Source organism: Lolium rigidum, chromosome 5 (genome assembly GCF_022539505.1).
Source record: "Lolium rigidum isolate FL_2022 chromosome 5, APGP_CSIRO_Lrig_0.1, whole genome shotgun sequence".
In the NCBI taxonomy this organism is placed as follows: domain Eukaryota; kingdom Viridiplantae; phylum Streptophyta; class Magnoliopsida; order Poales; family Poaceae; genus Lolium; species Lolium rigidum.
In genome coordinates this window covers 52005039-52022341 of record NC_061512.1, presented here as the reverse complement: position 1 = coordinate 52022341, position 17303 = coordinate 52005039, and the positions used below count along the sequence as shown (strand labels likewise).

Sequence of the window (17303 nt, the reverse complement as noted above, 5' to 3'; positions counted from 1 at the left end):
CAACAACGAGATGTAATCTCGTAGGCTTTGGAAATCTTCAAGGGTTAGTCTCATGATCCCTTGTTGCTACCATCTTCTTGATTGCATCTTGGCTTGGTTTTCGTTCTTGCGGTAGGAATTTTGTTTGTTTTCTATGCTACGAATCCCATCAGCAGGGGGTCGTCGTAACACACGTGGAGAGGGGGGATGCTGGTGACTACATTATTCAATGCAACACATGGCATTGATGCAATGCACATACAAGGATGATGACATGACATGTTAATTAGGTACTGAAATAACCATAAGACATCATCAATAAAACTATGACGAGCTGGACCCACTGTCAGGGTTTTAGGGCTTTGCCTTGACCCTCAGCAGATGAGTACGGTTCTTCGGTGGTGTTGACGTCGGACTCTGGCTCAGATCCTATCGCGAAGAACCAAACACCTGAAAGGAAAATACACATTCAAGACATGGCATAATGCAATGCGCATATAAAATGAATGATATGTCATGTTAAAGTAATTGAGTAAACCCTAGGCACATCATGAGGTTAAGGGGGTTCCAACATAGGACCCCGACATATGAGAGGGGTTTATTAGGGTTCCAGTACTTTTACAATTTTAATTGTTTCAAATATGTATGAATTACACCTAAACATGTAGAGAATGTTTTTCTGAACATTTTGGGATATTACACATATTTTTCTGAATTAAAAAGAAACAGTTATGAATTATTCAAGTTTTAACCATTTTCTGAAATTCCTGGAAAATTGAAAATATGACAAGTTGGACCCACATGTCATATAAATAAAATAAATAGAAAAACAATAAAACGGAAAAAAGAAAATGTCGGTTGACGTCATAATGACGTCAGCACGACGTCATCGCGGCTTGGACCTCTCAGGTTGAGCACGGGCTCGGCGCTACGGGGCGCCAGGGCCAGCGCAGACATGCGCGATCTCAAGAGGGGCTCGCGGGCGACCCGAAGGTGGCGGCGCTGCCCGCCAATGTTCACCGGAGGACCTCCTCCGGCGAGCCCGAGCGGCGGCAGCGGCAGGTACTCTGTGCGGGCGCACTACAGGAAGCAATCGAAGAGGAGGAGGGCACCAGGAGGCTTAGCAGCTCAACGCGAACACGGAGAGCTTGGCGGCGTCGCCGGGGATGGCCAGAGTCGTCGGCAAGAGGCGGAAGTCTGCGGCTCGGGCTAGGGTTTGGGGCGGCAGCGCGTGGGCAGCCTGGCGTCGTCAATAGCACTGTCGGTGGCCTCCAGTGTCGTGGGTGGTGGCTCCGCCCGCGACGCGGAGGCTTATATAACACCCCCCTTTTTTCGCGGGTGGTGGCACGACCCGCGACAAAAGGTACCCTTTTGTCGCGGGTCGTGCCACCACCCGCGACAAAAGGAGGGGGGCCTTTTATCACGGGCCGTGCCACCACCCGCGACAAAAGGGGGTCTTTTGTCGCGGGTTGTGCCAACACCCGGACATCGAAGCGCTAGAGGAGGCGGAGTTCCTCACGCCAGCGCCGTGCCTCATAGACGACGAGGACCGTCGCCGCCACCACCAGGTGCAGCGCCGGATCGCCATCGCCGACCACGACGAGGAGTTGATGCGCCAGTGGAGGGTGTTGTTCCCCGATGACGTCGACAACACCGACACGTTCTTCGCTGATCTCAGGGCACATCGCAGGTCCGACAGGCGCCACCGTCGGGTCGTCGTCGAGTTCGAGCTCGACAACCCGGATACAACTTGGGCCGACAACGACCCTCGGTGGGACGACATTTGGACCGAGACAACCTCCGACGACGAGTAGACTACACTAGTCGTTTATCTATTTTAATTGTATTTTCAATGTTTTTAGACTATGTTCGATCTTCTATGTTCTACAAAAATGTGTAACCTTTAGTCCAATTTTCAATTAAAAAATTTGCCATTTTCATTTTCTGTCGGTGGGATAAAGACGCATGTGTAACCGGGACTAAAGTTGTCGATGGGATAATGATGCATGTGTCCTTTAGTCCCGGCTGGTGGGTGCAACCGGGATAAGGACGCATGTTTCCCGCCAAGACGCTGCGCGGGGAAGTTTCACGCCTACAGGCCTCTATAAATAGCTCCTACCTCCCCGTCTCCCACCTCACTCACCGAACCCTAGCCCATTTCACAATGCCCCCAAAGCCGCACCCACCACCGATGGAGGTGGACCCGCAGCTTGCGGAGATAGAGGAGTGGGAGGAGCTTCAGCAGCTGTTGCGGCAGGAGGCGGCATCCAGGAGGGCAGCAGCGGATGAGGTGGACCCGCAACTCGCGGAGATAGAGGAGTGGGAGGAGGCGACGCTAGCGGCTACCATAGAAGCATTTGAGAGGCAGAGTCTCCAGGAGCTGCATAAGCGGTGGCGTGTGGCGGAGCTGGATAGTGAGGAGATGCATAAGCGTCGTCATGAGGAAGAGCTGCGGCAGGAGGAGGCAGCCAGGAGGGAAGCAGCGGATGCGAAGAAGAACTAGTCGAAGTCGTTATTTAAGTTTAAATTTAGTTAACATATCTAGTTAAAAAATTATAAAGTCGTTGTCGTTGTTTTAGTTTCAATTTAGTTAAAGTAATATGAACGAGCCTTATCTAGGGTGGTGGCTTTCGACCGAGATGGTGGGTTAGTTTATATACCTCTTTTATCCCGGGTGGGTTCTCAAACCGGGAAAAAAATATGGGGGGCTTAATCTGGGGGAGGCTTATCTGGTGTTTGCCTTATGTGGGGGGCTTATCTAGGGGGAGGGGATTAGCTGGAGGCACGCCGCTATATATAGCCCCTCTTGGGAGAGTAGAGAGAGCAGCCAGGAAGGAAAGAGCCTCTCCGGCAGAGCTTCTCGAATATGTCTTAGATGGCCGGCCGTCTTAGACATATTCGGAAACTCCGCCCGAGGGAACTCTTCCCGCAAGCAGGACTCCCGCCAGGAAGCTGCTAGTATATATACACCCAACGACCAGTAGCTCAGGGTACAAAAGGAGAGGAGAGCAGCGAGAGCTTCCCGGGAGCTGGTATACACCTAGCGATGGCGACCTGGAAGGAAAGAGCCTCTCCGGCAGAGCTTCTCGAAGATTTCTTAGATGGCCAACCTTCCTAGAAATCTTTGGAAGCTCCGCCCAAGGGAACTCTTCCCGCAAGCAGCACTCCCGCCAGGAAGCTGCTAGTATATATACACCCAACAACCTGTAGCTCAGGGTACAAAAGGAGGGGAGGGCAGAGAGAGCTTACTGGGAGCTGGTATACACCCGGCGACGGCGACCTGGAAGGAAAGAGCCTCTCCGGCGGAGCTTCTCGAAGATGTCTTAGATGACCAGCCGTCTTAGACATCTTCGGAAGCTCCGCCCGAGGGAACTCTTCCCGCAAGCAGGACTCCTGCCCGGAAGCTGCTAGTATATATACACCCAACAACCAGTAGCTCAGGGTACAAGAGGAGGGTTCTCATTATTACATAAATGTAGAGATTGTCTTGGGAACTATTAAGAATACATTATTACATTACAAGTTTAAATATCGCCAACATCGCCATCTAGTGATGTGGTTTTCTTCTGCGCCGTAGCCATGGAGAATCTTCATCATTTAGCAAGATGCTTGGGTCAATTTTCACCGTGAAGGGCGGAATTTCTTTAAACTTATTATAATCTTCTGACATGTCTGTCTTGTCATCCACTCCCACGATGTTTCTTTTCCCCGAAAGAACTATGTGACGCTTTGGCTCCTCGGTTGATGTATTCTTTTGTTGATTTCTTTTTCTCAGTTTGCTAGACATGTCCTTCACATAGAAAACTTGAGCCACCTTGTTGGCTAGGACGAATGGCTCATCCATGTACGCAAGATTGTTGAGATCCACTGTTGTCATACCGTACTTATCGTCTACCTGTACACCGCTGAGCTTCACCTATTTTCACCAAAACAAAGGGACCTTAAAAGTATGTCCATAGTCAGGTGCCCATATCTCCTCTATGTACCCATAATATGTGGTGGTCTGCCCTTTCTCGTCTTTTGTATCGAAGCAGACACCACTGTTTTGCTTGGTGCTCTTTTTATCTTGGGTGATCGTGTAAAATGTATTCCCATTTATCTCGTACCCTTGGAATGTACATATGTTTGAAGATGGTAACCTGGCCAACAAGTACAATTGATCTCCAAAAGTGGTGTTACCCATGAGATGTGTTTGCAACCAACTGCCGAAGGTATTCATGTGTTGGCGTGTAATCAAGGACTCGGGCTGGCCCGGGTTTACTTCTTGTACAACATTCTTGTGTATCTCGATGTACGGAGCCACCAAGCTGGAATTGTATAGAACTGTGTAGTGTGCTTGATTGAAAGAAAGCTTGTCCCTGCACACCGTTGCTTTCCTTCCTAGTGTGCCTTTTCCGATCGGCCTCCCCTCATACCGAGATTCAGGAACACCAATCGGCTTAAGGCCAGGAAGAAAGTCAACACAAAACTCAATGACCTCCTCTGTTCTGTAGCCCTTTGAGATACTTCCTTCTGGCCTAGCGCGGTTATGAACATATTTCTTTAAGACTCCCATTACCTCTCGAAGGGGAACATATTGTGTAGAAATATAGGACCGAGAATTCTAATCTCTTCAACTAGGTGAACGAGTAGGTGTGTCATAATATTGAAGAAGGATGGTGGGAACAAGACCTCGAAGCTGACAAGACATTCGACCACAACAACCTGTAACCCTGACAAAATTTCTGGATCCATTACCTTCTGAGAAATTGCGTTGAGGAATGCACATATCTTCACAATGGCTAGTCAAACATTTTCTGGTAGAAGTCCCCTCAATGCAACCGGAAGCAATTGTGTCATAAGCACGTGGCAGTCATGAGACTTTAGGTTCTGGAATTTTTTTCTCCTTCATATTTACTATTCCATTTATATTCGACGAGAAACCAGACGAAACCTTGATACTGAATAGGGCTTCAAAAAAGATTTCCTTCTCTTCTTTGGTAAGAGCGTGGCTGGCAGACCTTGAAACTGCCCTGGATGATTGTCGTCTCGTCCTTTATGACGTTGCTGGTCCTCTCGTGCTTCTGTTGTATCTTTTATCTTCCCATACACGCCCAGGAAACCTAGAATATTCACACAACGATTCTTGGTCAGGTGCATCACGTCGATTGCAGAGCGGACTTCCAGGACTTTCCAATATTCTAGCTCCCAAAATATAGATTTCTTCTTCCACATGGGCGCGTGTCCGTCAGCGTCTTTCAGAACAGGTCGATTGCCTGGACCCTTTCCAAAGATAACATTTAAATCCTTGACCATGTCAAATACATCAGCACCACTATGGGGGATAGGCTTCAGACGGGGTTCTGCCTCGCCATTGAAATGCTTGCCTTTTTCCTTAAGGCATGCCTGCGCGGAAGAAAATGAAGATTGTATGGGTACACATTTTCACTACTTTTTTTTCCAAATATTTACTTTCAGTCTCATCTAAATAGTGTGTGCATGCATTGTATCCCTTGTTCATCTATCTTGAAATGTTACTAAGAGTAGGACAATCATTGATGGTTACAAATAGCAACGCTCGTAGGTCAAATTCTTGTTCGGTGTGTTCATCCCACACACGTAAACCTGGTTCGGCCCACAACTCCAAAAGTTCATCAACTAATGGCCTTAGGTACACATCAATGTCGTTGCCGGGTTGCTTTGGGCCTTGGATAAGCACTGACATCATAATGAACTTCCGCTTCATGCACAACCAAGGAGGAAGGTTCTAGATACATAGAGTCACGGGCCAGGTGTTGTGACTGTAGCTCTGCTCCCCAAAAGGATTCATGACATATGTACTTAGACCAAACCATAAGTTCCTTGCCTCACCTGCAAAATCCGGGAACTCTCTCTCGATGTTTCTCCACTGCCGACCATTAGCGGGGTGCCTCAACATCGCGTCTTTCTTACGTTCTTCCATGTCCTATCGCACCAACTTGGCATGCTCTTTGTTTCTGAACAAACGTTTCAACCGTGGTATTATGGGAGTATACCACATCGCCTTCACAGGAACCCTCTTCCCGGGTGACTCGCTCTCAACATCACCAGGGTCATCTCTTCTGATCTTATACCGCAGTGCACCGCATATCGGGCATTTATTCATATCTCATACTTCTCACCGCGGTAGAGGATACAGTCATTAGGGCATGCATGTATCTTCTGCACATCTAATCCTAGAGGGCAGACAAGCTTCTTTGCTTCATACGTACTAGCGGGCAATTCGTTCTTTCTTGGAAGCAACTTCTTCAATATTATCAGCAATTTTTCAAATCTCGAGTCAGTCACACCGGCCTCTGCCTTACATTTCAGCAATTCCAATATGCTACCCAAATTTTTCTGCCCATCTTCACAACCTGGGTACAACAATTTTTGGTGGTCCTCTAACATCTTATCGAACTGCAACCTCTCCTTATCTGTGCCACAGTCTCTCCTTGCATCAGAAATGGCCCGACGAAGATCATCATCACCAGGCTCATCTGGTGCCCGTTCTTCACCTCCTTCTTCTTCATTGTCTTCCATTGCGGTATCATCGTATTCAGAGAACATAGATCGGTACTTGTCATTGTTATCTTCTTCATCGCCATCTTCCATCATAACCCCTTCTTCTCCGTGCTTGGTCCAAACATTATAGCCGGACATGAATCCGTGCCGAAGCAGGTGGCTCTGAATGTCTCTTGAGCAAGAGTAATCCTTCTCATTCTTACATTTCAGACATGGACAACAAATAAAACCTTGCTTCAACTTGTTGGCCTGGGCCACAAGCAGGAAAGATTTCACGCCCTCTCTGAAATAGGGATCGCATCGGTTACCGTACATCCATGGATGACTCATCTGCACCATAAGTACAATTATGTATCAAATGCAATCACCATGCTAAAATTAGTATTGTGCGGACTATATATACGAGAAAATAGTTGCTAACCTTTTAGGACCAAAAAGAGGAAAAATCTTATCAAATAAAATCAAGTGGCATCCTTACAAACATTTCATCAAACACCTCTTGTGCACATGAAGAAAAAAAAGAGCTAGCATAAACCTCCACCTTTCACCACCAAGGAAAAAAATGTAAGGAGGTGGGGGGCTGGCTGTATATATATAGGCATGGACCTTTTGTCCCGGTTTGTGGCTCAAACCGGGACAAAAGGGGTGCCAGCAGGCCGCAGAAGGCCTCAGGCCCTTTTTTCCCGGCCCTACCCACCACCCACGACAAAAGGGTCCTAATGGACCTGGACAAAAGGCCCCGTGCCCTCAAGCTGGTTTCGGGGTGACGTGGCCAGGCCATTTGTCCCGGCTCCAGACTGGGCCGAGACAAAAGGCCTGGATGAAAGCCCAGTTTTCTACTAGTGTATTAAGCACTTATTCTTTCAGTGTAAGTTTGCTAGGTCTATATTGTCAGCCGTCCAAATAGGGTCTACCTTATACCCACCACGTAGTGTTGCCAATATATTTAGCAATTGGCTCAACGGTGTGGATGCTAGGTTTAAGCGTCTTATTATGATGTGAGCGATTGCCGTTATTTGGTCTTTGTGGCTATATAGAAATGACAAGATTTTCAATAATGTTTCTTCCTCTTTTATGCAGGTCATATACCGGTGTACAGCTACGCTTCGTTCATGGGTGTCACTTCAGCGTGTGGAGCATCGAGACCTCTTTACGGAGGTGTTTTCACGGTTGGAGGATACGATGAGGGATATTTTTTCCCAACATGGGTGGCAGCATGATCTACGTCTGTATAGCTAGTTGTTTTTATTTTTCGAGAACTTAAATACTTGCCTTTGGATTTTAGTGGTGTTTTTGTAACAGATATTTATGTGGCTGTGTGCATCTTAGCTCTGCAGAGGTCGGATCTATTGCTCAAAGTAATAAAGTGTCCATTATCGAAAGAAAAATGTTGTCCATGTCCAGCCTCCGATCAATCCAGATGTGCCACTTTAACATGACTTCAAAGCTTAGACCAGTTTAAAATTGCAAGAACCGTCCGCCCTGATGACAGCCTGCGATCAAGAATAAGAATCTTACATTTATTTTACATCTTTCGGCGAGTGCCCGACCAAGACGAGGCGACCGAACAAAGCGCGTCGGATGCATGACTGACTGGATGCTAGTCGTTGGTACCATGAAGTTAGCATATATTAACAAGGTGAAGTTTCACAGGCTCCTACCACAGCTAGTGATTGACTCCTGCTATCATGGAGACTTCCCCACTCGTGATGCTCACTCTCCTACTGGCCTGCTGGTTTCCCCCGGCCAAGGCAGTGCCATCCCTACAAGAACAAGCTGGAGCGCTCCTTGCCTGGAAAGCCACACTCCAAAGCCAGCCAGCCCAGCTGCAATCCTGGAAAACGGGAAACACTACTACTACCTGGCCCTGCAACTGGTACGGCATCAAGTGCAGCAAGCATCAAGCATGGCACCAAGAGGTGGTGATCACCAAGATCTCTCTACGAGGGCTGCGGCTCAAAGGGGAGCTCGACGCCCTCAACTTCACGGCGTTGGCAACTCTGACGAGCATCCAGCTCTCTCACAACAGGCTCACCGGGAGAATCCCTCCAAGCATTGTGTCGCTCAGAGAGCTCCGCTTCCTGCTTCTTCAACGCAATCAGATAAGGGGCTCTTTATCACCTGCTTTAGCATCCTTGACACAACTGCGCTGCTTGATGCTCCAGCAGAATCAACTCTCCGGTGAAATACCAAGGCAAATAGTACAACTTGAGGGTCTTGTGACGCTCAACTTGTCTGCCAATCACTTTTCCGGTCCCATCCCTAGTGAACTAGGCTACCAAAAGAAGCTTCTTAGGTTAGATTTTTCCATCAACAACCTCACAGGCCCCATTCCAAGAAATTTAGGGAATATTACAAAACTCACTATCTTGTACCTTTACAGTAATCAATTATCTGGATATCTTCCTCTGGAATTAGGTTACCTTGTGAATTTAGAAGAGTTGGATCTTAGCGATAACGAGCTGATGGGTTCCATCCCCAATTCCTTTGGGAGTTTGATTAAACTCACTGGCTTGGCCCTGTGGGATAACCAACTGTCTGGATGTATTCCTCAAGAACTAGGTTACCTGGCTAATCTAAAACTGTTGTATCTTAACAACAACAAACTCACTGGTTCCATCCCCAATACCTTTGATAATTTGACAAAGCTCACTTCGCTCTACCTTCATGGTAATAAATTCTCAGGGTATCTTCCCCGAGAAGTAGGTTACCTAGTGAACCTAATAAAGTTGAATCTCAGCTCCAACTTTTTCATGGGCTCCATCCTTGATATCTTTGGGAGATTGATTAACCTCACTGGCTTGTACATGTGGAATAACCAACTTTCTGGACGTATTCCGCGAGAACTAGGTTACCTGGTGAATCTAAAAGAGTTAGATCTTACCAGCAACAAACTCATGGGTTCCATCCCCAATACCTTTGGAAATTTGACTAAACTCACTGGCCTGTACCTTAGTTATAATCAACTCATGGGTTCCATCCCCAATATATTTGGAAACTTGTCTAAGCTCGCTATCTTACACCTTGATGACAATCATTTTTCCGGACATGTTCCACAAGAAATTGGCACCTTAATGGATCTTGAGGATTTGGAGTTGGACAGTAACAATCTCTCGGGTCCCTTGCCACCAGAGTTGTGTGTTGGAGGCCATCTCAAGTATTTAATTGCATTTGATAACTACCTCAATGGACCTCTGCCATCAAGTTTAGTACACTGCACAAGCCTAGTTAGAGTACGTCTAGAAAATAATCAAATTGAAGGAGATATTTCTGAGTTGGGAGTTCATCCAAATCTTCTATATATGGATATGAGCTTGAATAAACTATTTGGGCAATTATCATCTCGGTGGATGGAAAGCCGTAATCTTACCATGCTACGACTCTCAAACAACAACATCAGGGGGACAATACCCATAAGTATGGGGCAACTACCTCAGCTAGGGCTACTTGATATTTCATCAAACAAGCTCGAAGGAAAGATTCCAAGTGAACTGGGCAATCTAAAAAAATTGTTCAATTTGAGCCTCACGGAGAATTTTCTCCATGGAAGCATACCACAAGAAATTGGAGCACTGTCCAGTCTGGAGTTGTTGGATTTGTCATCAAACAACCTAAGTGGTTTGGTACATGAATCAATTGGGAATTGTTTAAAGCTTCGCTCACTAAATCTGAGCAGAAATAACTTCAAAGGAAACATCCCTGCCATGCTTGGGGTGTTGCACAACTTACAATACATGTTGGATTTAAGTGTTAATTCATTTTCTGGGGCAATACCAAGCCAACTTAGTGGTCTGATCATGCTAGATACTTTGAACCTTTCCCACAATGAACTTAATGGCTCCATCCCGCAATCATTCCAGAGTATGGAAAGCTTGATATCCATCGATGTATCTTACAATGAGTTGGAAGGACCAGTCCCAGAGAGTAAGATTTTCCATGGAGCTCCAATCAAGTGGTTCATGCATAATAAGATGCTATGTGGTGTAGTGAAAGGATTGCCCCCTTGTAGTAGTGCAACAAAGAGTGAAGGGAAAAATAATGGATACAGAACACTTGTAGTAGTCATGGTTCTTGCTCTGGTATTGCTTGTTCTTGTAGCATCCATATTTATGTTCCAACATGAAAGGAAAAAATCCAAGCCAATTAACACCGATAAAGTAACACAAGAAAAGCTCTTCTCTATTTGGAGTTTTGATGGGGAAAACATGTTCAAGAAAATCACTGAAGCAACCGACAACTTTAGTGAGCTACACTGCATAGGAACGGGAGGATATGGATCTGTCTACAAAGCTAGACTTGGAACATGTGAAATATATGCTGTGAAGAAGATACACATGGTAGAAGATGAGTGTTGCGTGAACGAGTCAGTGTTCAACCGGGAAGTCGAGGCACTGGTGCAGATTCGGCATCGAAACATCGTAAAACTGTTTGGGTATTGTTCCTCCAACCAAGGCAGATTTCTTATCTACGAATACATGGAGAGAGGAAACTTGGCAGAAATACTGAAGGCCAATGAAACGGCAATCGAGTTGAACTGGAAAAGGCGGATATATATTGTGTTGGACGTGGTTCATGCTTTGGCATACATGCATCATGATTGTTCGTCACCTATAGTCCACCGAGATATAACAAGCAGAAATATTTTGCTTGATCAGGAGTTTAGAGCTTGTGTCTCTGATTTTGGTACGGCTAAAATTCTCAATGTTAATGGCCTCAATCTCACAAAGCTTGCTGGGACAAAAGGCTATCTTGCCCCAGGTAAACAGATATCAAACCTTATCAAGTACTAGTAGTTTTTCGGGTTTGGCACTACATAAATACCTTCATGCATTCTAAATTGTCGTGTATTCTGATCATTATGATGACTTTTGAACTACATAAATACTTTTGTACTATTAGTTGTACTAATTATCTAGCATTAATTGCAGAGCTAGCATACACAGAGAATGTGACGGAGATGTGCGATGTATACAGCTTCGGAGTGCTGGTTCTCGAGCTATTTATGGGTTTATATCCAGGCGATTTGCTCTCGTCAATCTACTTGATGACCAACAAAAATGGTGTGTGTCTGAAAGATCTGCTGGACTCCAGGCTCATGCTCCCGGACGCTGAAACTGCTAGGGAAATGCACGGCGTGCTCAGCGTTGCATTTCAGTGCCTGGAGCCTAACCCATTACGCAGACCAACGGCGAGACGTGCAAGTGATCAGTTATCTGCTGGGACTAAGACATGTGAAGATCAACGTTTTGATTATCTGCATGTTGTCTTCACTATTCCTGCCCAGTAATGCCTACGGACATATAGATGATAAATTTGTAGTCGTCTTATGTTGTTTTTTCTAAAGCGATTATGGTACTTTTGCTTGATAATTTCTACTTTCATTTTACTTAGTAAGAAAGGTGAAGTGATGATGTTATGGAACCAATGATGAACAGTTTCAGTAGAATCACAAAAACAACGGAGAATTTTTTTTTCTTATGACAGATGATAATTTTTGCAAATTTTGAATGTGCGACAGGATTTGGAAAAATGAAAGTTACGGGGAAAACATGCCTCTAGTCTCCACATTCTAGTGAGTATAAACTGGGGCATAAAAGAAAAAAAAAATCCACAGCCTCATCAGCAGCCCCGTCTCCAGGATTCTGGGGCCCCGGTGCGACAAAATGGGGCCATTTTTTCAAATCAATAACTAGTAAAAGAAAATCTATCGAGTATTCAATCCAAAAAAAAGTAAATATAGCACTAAAGTAATAAACGAACCTCATGTTGTACCGAAAAGCATCATCCGTAGTATTTCTTGATATAAAATATTCAATCATATATTTATCATTAATGTTCTCTAACATGGACCCAATATTAGCTTCATCATTAGTATTAGCATCATTACCTTCATCATCAGTATTAGCATCATTGTGCTCATCGTCAGTATTAGCATGGTCACATTTGTCGCCAGTATTAGTATAATCACCTTCATCAAATTCTGCAGTGTGAGCCTCAACATCTACCGTATCATCACCATGACCATCATCAACATTAGCAACTGGAGTTTAGTTTTCGGATTTTATTTGAGACTCTTTCACAATAAATCTGTCTAGAGCACCCTTTTAAGACCGAGCTGCTGCTTCTAATCTCTCTTTTTTTCTTCTTCTTTTCAGCACCCGATTGACACCTCCTTCTTCTCATGATTTCTCCTGTTTGACAAATCAATAAATTAACAAAATAATTCACATATATTCAAGATGACTAATTAACAAAATAATTCACATATATTCAATGATCAGGTTGATCACCGATCGGGCGAACGGCAAGGAGCCAGGGACCTTGACGCGTGAACGACTGAATCAAGTCTCAGGCTTGTAGATTGATCGATCAGCAAAGATCCAGGAAGGAAATAGACTAGGAAAGGAAATCAGAGGCCACGCCGGCCGGTGCGACGGGGATAGGGCAGTACACAACGCGAGGCCGCGGGTGAATTCTGGGCGGAAACTGTCGATTGACCGATCCATCTCCCGATCGTGTACGACTGTACGAGCAAAAGGCTTACTTGGTTTACTGGGCTGCAAGTATTTGGGAGCCTCGGGAAATTGGGGGCCCTGTTCGATCGAGCTGATCCAAAATGCCCATCAACGGGGATGCTCAATCACAGTCGACATACCACTTTGTATTTGTAAGACATGACCATGCATTCAAGTTCAACTTCATAGTAATGCATTCAGTTTACAATAGTTTCTAATGAAGAGTGTCCACAATACTTTCTAATGAACCCTATACCTTTCAGTTTACTCTTTTTTAGTTGTAATAACAATGTTGCCAGAAGTCCCCTTATGCTGACAACCACACCAGGTATAAACAAGACACACTATGTAACTGATCACATGTCAAAAGAGGCATCACCTGAAGATGTTAAAAAATTAATACTTTGATTTCCTTTTTCTGAGCAATCAATCGACACTACATGCTACCACAAAATTTCAATGGTATACAGCATAGGCCAGCAACCTAATCATCCACAGAAAACAACATTCTTTGTGCATTTATGAGTACAGGTGACCCTTGCTTAGTTCTCTCTACAATCTGCTGGATGAGCATCTTACTATCGTGGTCATCATCTTCGCCGGACTCGTCTTCTCCGTCCCCATCACTCTCTTGAGCATTGTTAGGCTCCCCGCTCTTCGCATCCCGCTCCCAAGTAGGAACATTTTTCAGGTCCGTAGAGCTGTCCTCTTCCAAGCCCCATATCTCCACTGAGTAATCTTCATTTACCTGAGGCTTCCCATTAGTACTTGTGGTACAAGGGGAGTCAGCAATTCTCATGAATTCTTCGTAGGCTTCATCGTATGCTTCTAGTGCGTCTCCAGCTAGATTCAGACAGAACGGTTCTGCCGACGAGCCAGTTTCTTGCATAAACAATGGACTATCCTGGTTCAAAGAAGAACCGGAATCACTGTTTGAGCAGCTTTGTTCAGAGAAGACCCGCTCTCTTGCCATTATCTGAAGTTGCGTCTGCTTCCGGCTTTGAGCAAGTGCAGTCTCAAGCTCCTTGATCCGGTCTTCGAGCCTACGCTGGATCACCTTGTGGAGGCGGATACTGAGATCCCTAGGTGAGATAGGATATTTTGCATCGCGTGTGTAATCTGGGGAACTATGTCTACTGTCCCTGCCATGGTCACTCTCACTGCTGTAATCAGCGATGTCACGGCGAATCATGTCGATCTTCAGTTCCCCCTGAACAATATCTCCAATGAACTCCTGATCGATCTAGAAATGTGGAATTCTATTTAGTGAGCTTCCAGGTTGTAGCCTAATTAAGATGTCACACATAAGATGTTGATACGAGATTGTTACCTCACTCAAGTCAAACGGTTGTTCTTCCAAATAGTTTGAAGTGATATTAAATTCAAGCCTCACAAGCTCAGCTTCAAGTTCAGCTTCAATTTTGCTCATCGGCTCCGAATCAGCAGTGTGAGCTTTGATAATGTTATCTATTATCAGCACAGGAAAAAAAGAGCACACACTTTTATTATGAGCATATGTAAAAGATGTTTTGTTTTGACAGTTCTTGATTTACCATTTTGTTCACCAGACATTTCGTTAGGCAATTCCTTCACGGTTAACCCCTCTTTCATGTCCAGCTCATCTTGCAAATCTTGAACCAAGTTCTCCATTCGTTTCAGTGTGCCCTTCAAGGAATCAACATCTTTTTTGCTAGATAGAGAAGATGATATAATACCAATCTGAACCCCACTCGAGAACATGAGCAATCGTTCAACTAAACCTGCAGATAAAATGTATGTATTCCGGATTTCAATGCTTCAAATGGAGAGAAAAGCCCCAAACAACAGCTCAATATAAAGCATAACATATGTAGCAAAACGTCAGCATCCAATAAAGCTTACTTAACATGTGCTACAACATTTACATCCATTAACAGGAGAACAGGGAAATAGACACGCATACTGCAAGTTAGACTAAAAGGACTATTTCTTGTTCTAGCACATTTTGTCCTGAAATGAGGCCAAAGAACTACAGTGACAATGTATGTGTAGAAAACATATGCATCTAGAACACAGAGCAAATGAATCGAGAAACCAACAATTTATCAGCTGTGAAGAGAGCTACCATACAACAAAACCACACAAATGATTATCAGTAGGCCCTGTCCAGTTAGTACGGATAGATCTTACAAAATTCGTCATCATTTAAGAGCTCTAATGATCCAAGCAAATATTCAGTTATGATCACAGAGTGAGCAATTTCTTAGAAATTATGGCAGATTGTTTTTCAGAAGACTGAAACTGACTTGAGAAGAATATGGCATAATAAAGCATGTGACAGTTCAACTAGTGTCAGCAAGACAAGTTGTAGAGTTCCAGACATGATACAGTGAGCTCTGTACTGTAGTATTTACTGGTACAGATGATAAATTTAAGTTTTGCTTGCATGATAAGGAAAAACAGGTCATGAACTGGATGCTCAGATAACCACTGAATATTTTACTATGTAACTAGCCATGCCAAAACTATAAAGAAAATCATGGTTTAATAGTAAGGTTTGAGATTTCTAATTGGTGAAAGCAAAAGAGATCACACATTTCATTTGAAAAAATATATATAGTTTTACTTCAACATTGCAACTGACGAATTCAGTAGGCATGTCCAAAATACACGACTGTTGACTTGCTTTATTTCAGTCGATTGCATCAAGGTAGCAGAGAAAACATGTGGAATATGCTTAAATTATATTGCAGTTGTAGTATGATGCTGAATTAGCTGCTGATTATCATGGTTCAGTACCTCCTTGGGAGCCAAGCAAACTCAAACGAGCATCTTGAGATACCCTTATATCCCTTCTGGATTTGTTCAGCTGAGGTAGAGGAGCGATCCCGACGATATTTTCTGGCTCTTTTGAGCCATTTTGACAGTCCTTCTTGTCAACCCCAATTTCAAAGGGCACGGACACTGGTTCATAGCGCGATTTACTAATGATTCTTCTCCCATCTGTCACAATGAATGGCCTAGCAGAAGCTGGGGATGGAACTGGAGCAAATGTGTACTCTTCAAACTCGAAGTTCTCGTCGTAAAGCTGGGGAATGTAGGAGTTCCCCGCTGCAACAAGTGGCTTCATAAAATGCCTCTGGGGCCGTCTGCTCCTAAGAGCACCTCGACCTCTTCCAGACCCAGGACCAAGACCAGGGCTTCTTGCAGAGACATCAACAGTTGAGCCATCTTGAAAGCCATCCATCAGATTCTTGCCTCTACAAACTGCCCTACCACCACTTGGAACCACCATTTCATCATTGTTCTGGGCGCTGCTTCTCTTAAAAATCCAAGGCTGCAAACTCAATATGGATCCAGGATCTCTGACATACTCGCCTGGGCTGACCGACTCGGCACCGTTACTTCCACTGGTGGACGCAGCAAATTTGCCAGATGAACCACAAAACCGCGAACGATCGGAGTGCCTCGGAGTGTTGCAAGGCACGTTCTCCTCCTCCTCTAAACCGATGCTCCCAGCAATCTGGTTGAGAACAATTCTGTGAAACACGTTGTTCCCCATTTCTGCATTCTTGTGTTTCTTTTGCTTGTCCATTGGAGATCCTGCAACCTGGCACTAGTTCTTCAGCGAAAGCAGAGGCACCTCCTCATCCTCAGAGCTCAACAGGAACCCAGCCTGAGCAATCGTACAAGAAGGACAGACAGATTAGCACAAGAACATGAGCGCAAAGCTACAAACAAACGACTGATGCAATCCCCAATTCCTTCGTGCAATCTTAAACAAGGCAGAACCCTCCATGGATATCCCAAAGAATCCTAGGAGCAAAAAAAAGCCCATCCACCCACCGAAGCAAATCCCAAATCGTCCACCCAGAGTCACACAGCAACAAGGTCGTGCGCGCAACAAGATCAAATCTTGGCTCAAATTTCCCTAACCCCTGAACACACCACAGTAATACCTGGATTCGCCTGGCGGCAGGCCCCAGGACCGACCTTCCCTCCCCAGGAAAAACTCAGAAACAGCGGGACGAAAGATCTCCAGGAGAGACGGCCGAGGCCGGAAGCTTTTCTCACCAAGAAAGGGGGAGGATAAGGCCAGGCGGCAGCGGCTGCCGGCGCCCCAGGGGAGCAGCAATGCGGCGGCAGGGAAGCGAGGCGGCTGCCGAAGCGCGAGCTAGGGGGAGGAGAGAGAGTGCATCATTGGACAGGAGGCATTTGGGATTTGGGATGGGGGATTTGGGGTTTGGGTTTGGGTTGGTCCGAAAGAGGCAAGAAGAACATCCCAAGAAGCCAAACCACACGAGAGAC

The 17303-nt window shown here is 45.2% G+C and overlaps 2 protein-coding genes across 6 annotated transcripts; one reads left to right on the top strand and one right to left on the bottom strand.

Annotated features, from left to right (window-relative positions):
* The first annotated feature begins 8189 nt into the window (after positions 1-8189).
* On the top strand, positions 8190-11788 carry LOC124655960 (probable leucine-rich repeat receptor-like protein kinase At1g35710). The gene is made up of 2 exons (XM_047194782.1): positions 8190-11259; positions 11430-11788. Exons 1-2 carry the CDS (start codon positions 8190-8192, stop codon positions 11786-11788), a joined length of 3429 nt encoding a protein of 1142 aa, XP_047050738.1.
* Positions 11789-13404: 1616 nt separating this feature from the next.
* LOC124652220 lies at positions 13405-17303 on the bottom strand. Of its 5 annotated transcripts, none has more exons than XM_047191241.1 (5): positions 16955-17303; positions 15795-16681; positions 14570-14776; positions 14347-14483; positions 13405-14259 (listed from the first exon to the last, which is right to left on the bottom strand). In XM_047191241.1, exons 2-5 carry the CDS (start codon positions 16588-16590, stop codon positions 13501-13503), a joined length of 1899 nt encoding a protein of 632 aa, XP_047047197.1. In that variant the 5' UTR covers positions 16591-16681; positions 16955-17303; the 3' UTR covers positions 13405-13500. The 5 variants fall into 5 exon arrangements, with proteins under 5 accessions (XP_047047197.1, XP_047047200.1, XP_047047198.1 ...); XM_047191244.1 differs by having other exon boundaries at positions 15795-16671; XM_047191242.1 differs by having other exon boundaries at positions 17070-17303.

Excerpts from the sequence above, each read along its gene's own strand:
- LOC124655960 (XM_047194782.1), top strand. The coding sequence starts at position 8,190 with ATGGAGACTTCCCCACTCGTGATGCTCACTCTCCTACTGGCCTGCTGG. Across the intron at positions 11,260-11,429 it reads AAAAGGCTATCTTGCCCCAG|AGCTAGCATACACAGAGAAT; the intron begins GTAAACAGATAT and ends CATTAATTGCAG.
- LOC124652220 (XM_047191241.1), bottom strand. The coding sequence starts at position 16,590 with ATGGACAAGCAAAAGAAACACAAGAATGCAGAAATGGGGAACAACGTG. Across the intron at positions 14,777-15,794 it reads TTTGCTTGGCTCCCAAGGAG|GTTTAGTTGAACGATTGCTC; the intron begins GTACTGAACCAT and ends TTTTATCTGCAG. Across the intron at positions 14,260-14,346 it reads AACCGTTTGACTTGAGTGAG|ATCGATCAGGAGTTCATTGG; the intron begins GTAACAATCTCG and ends CCACATTTCTAG.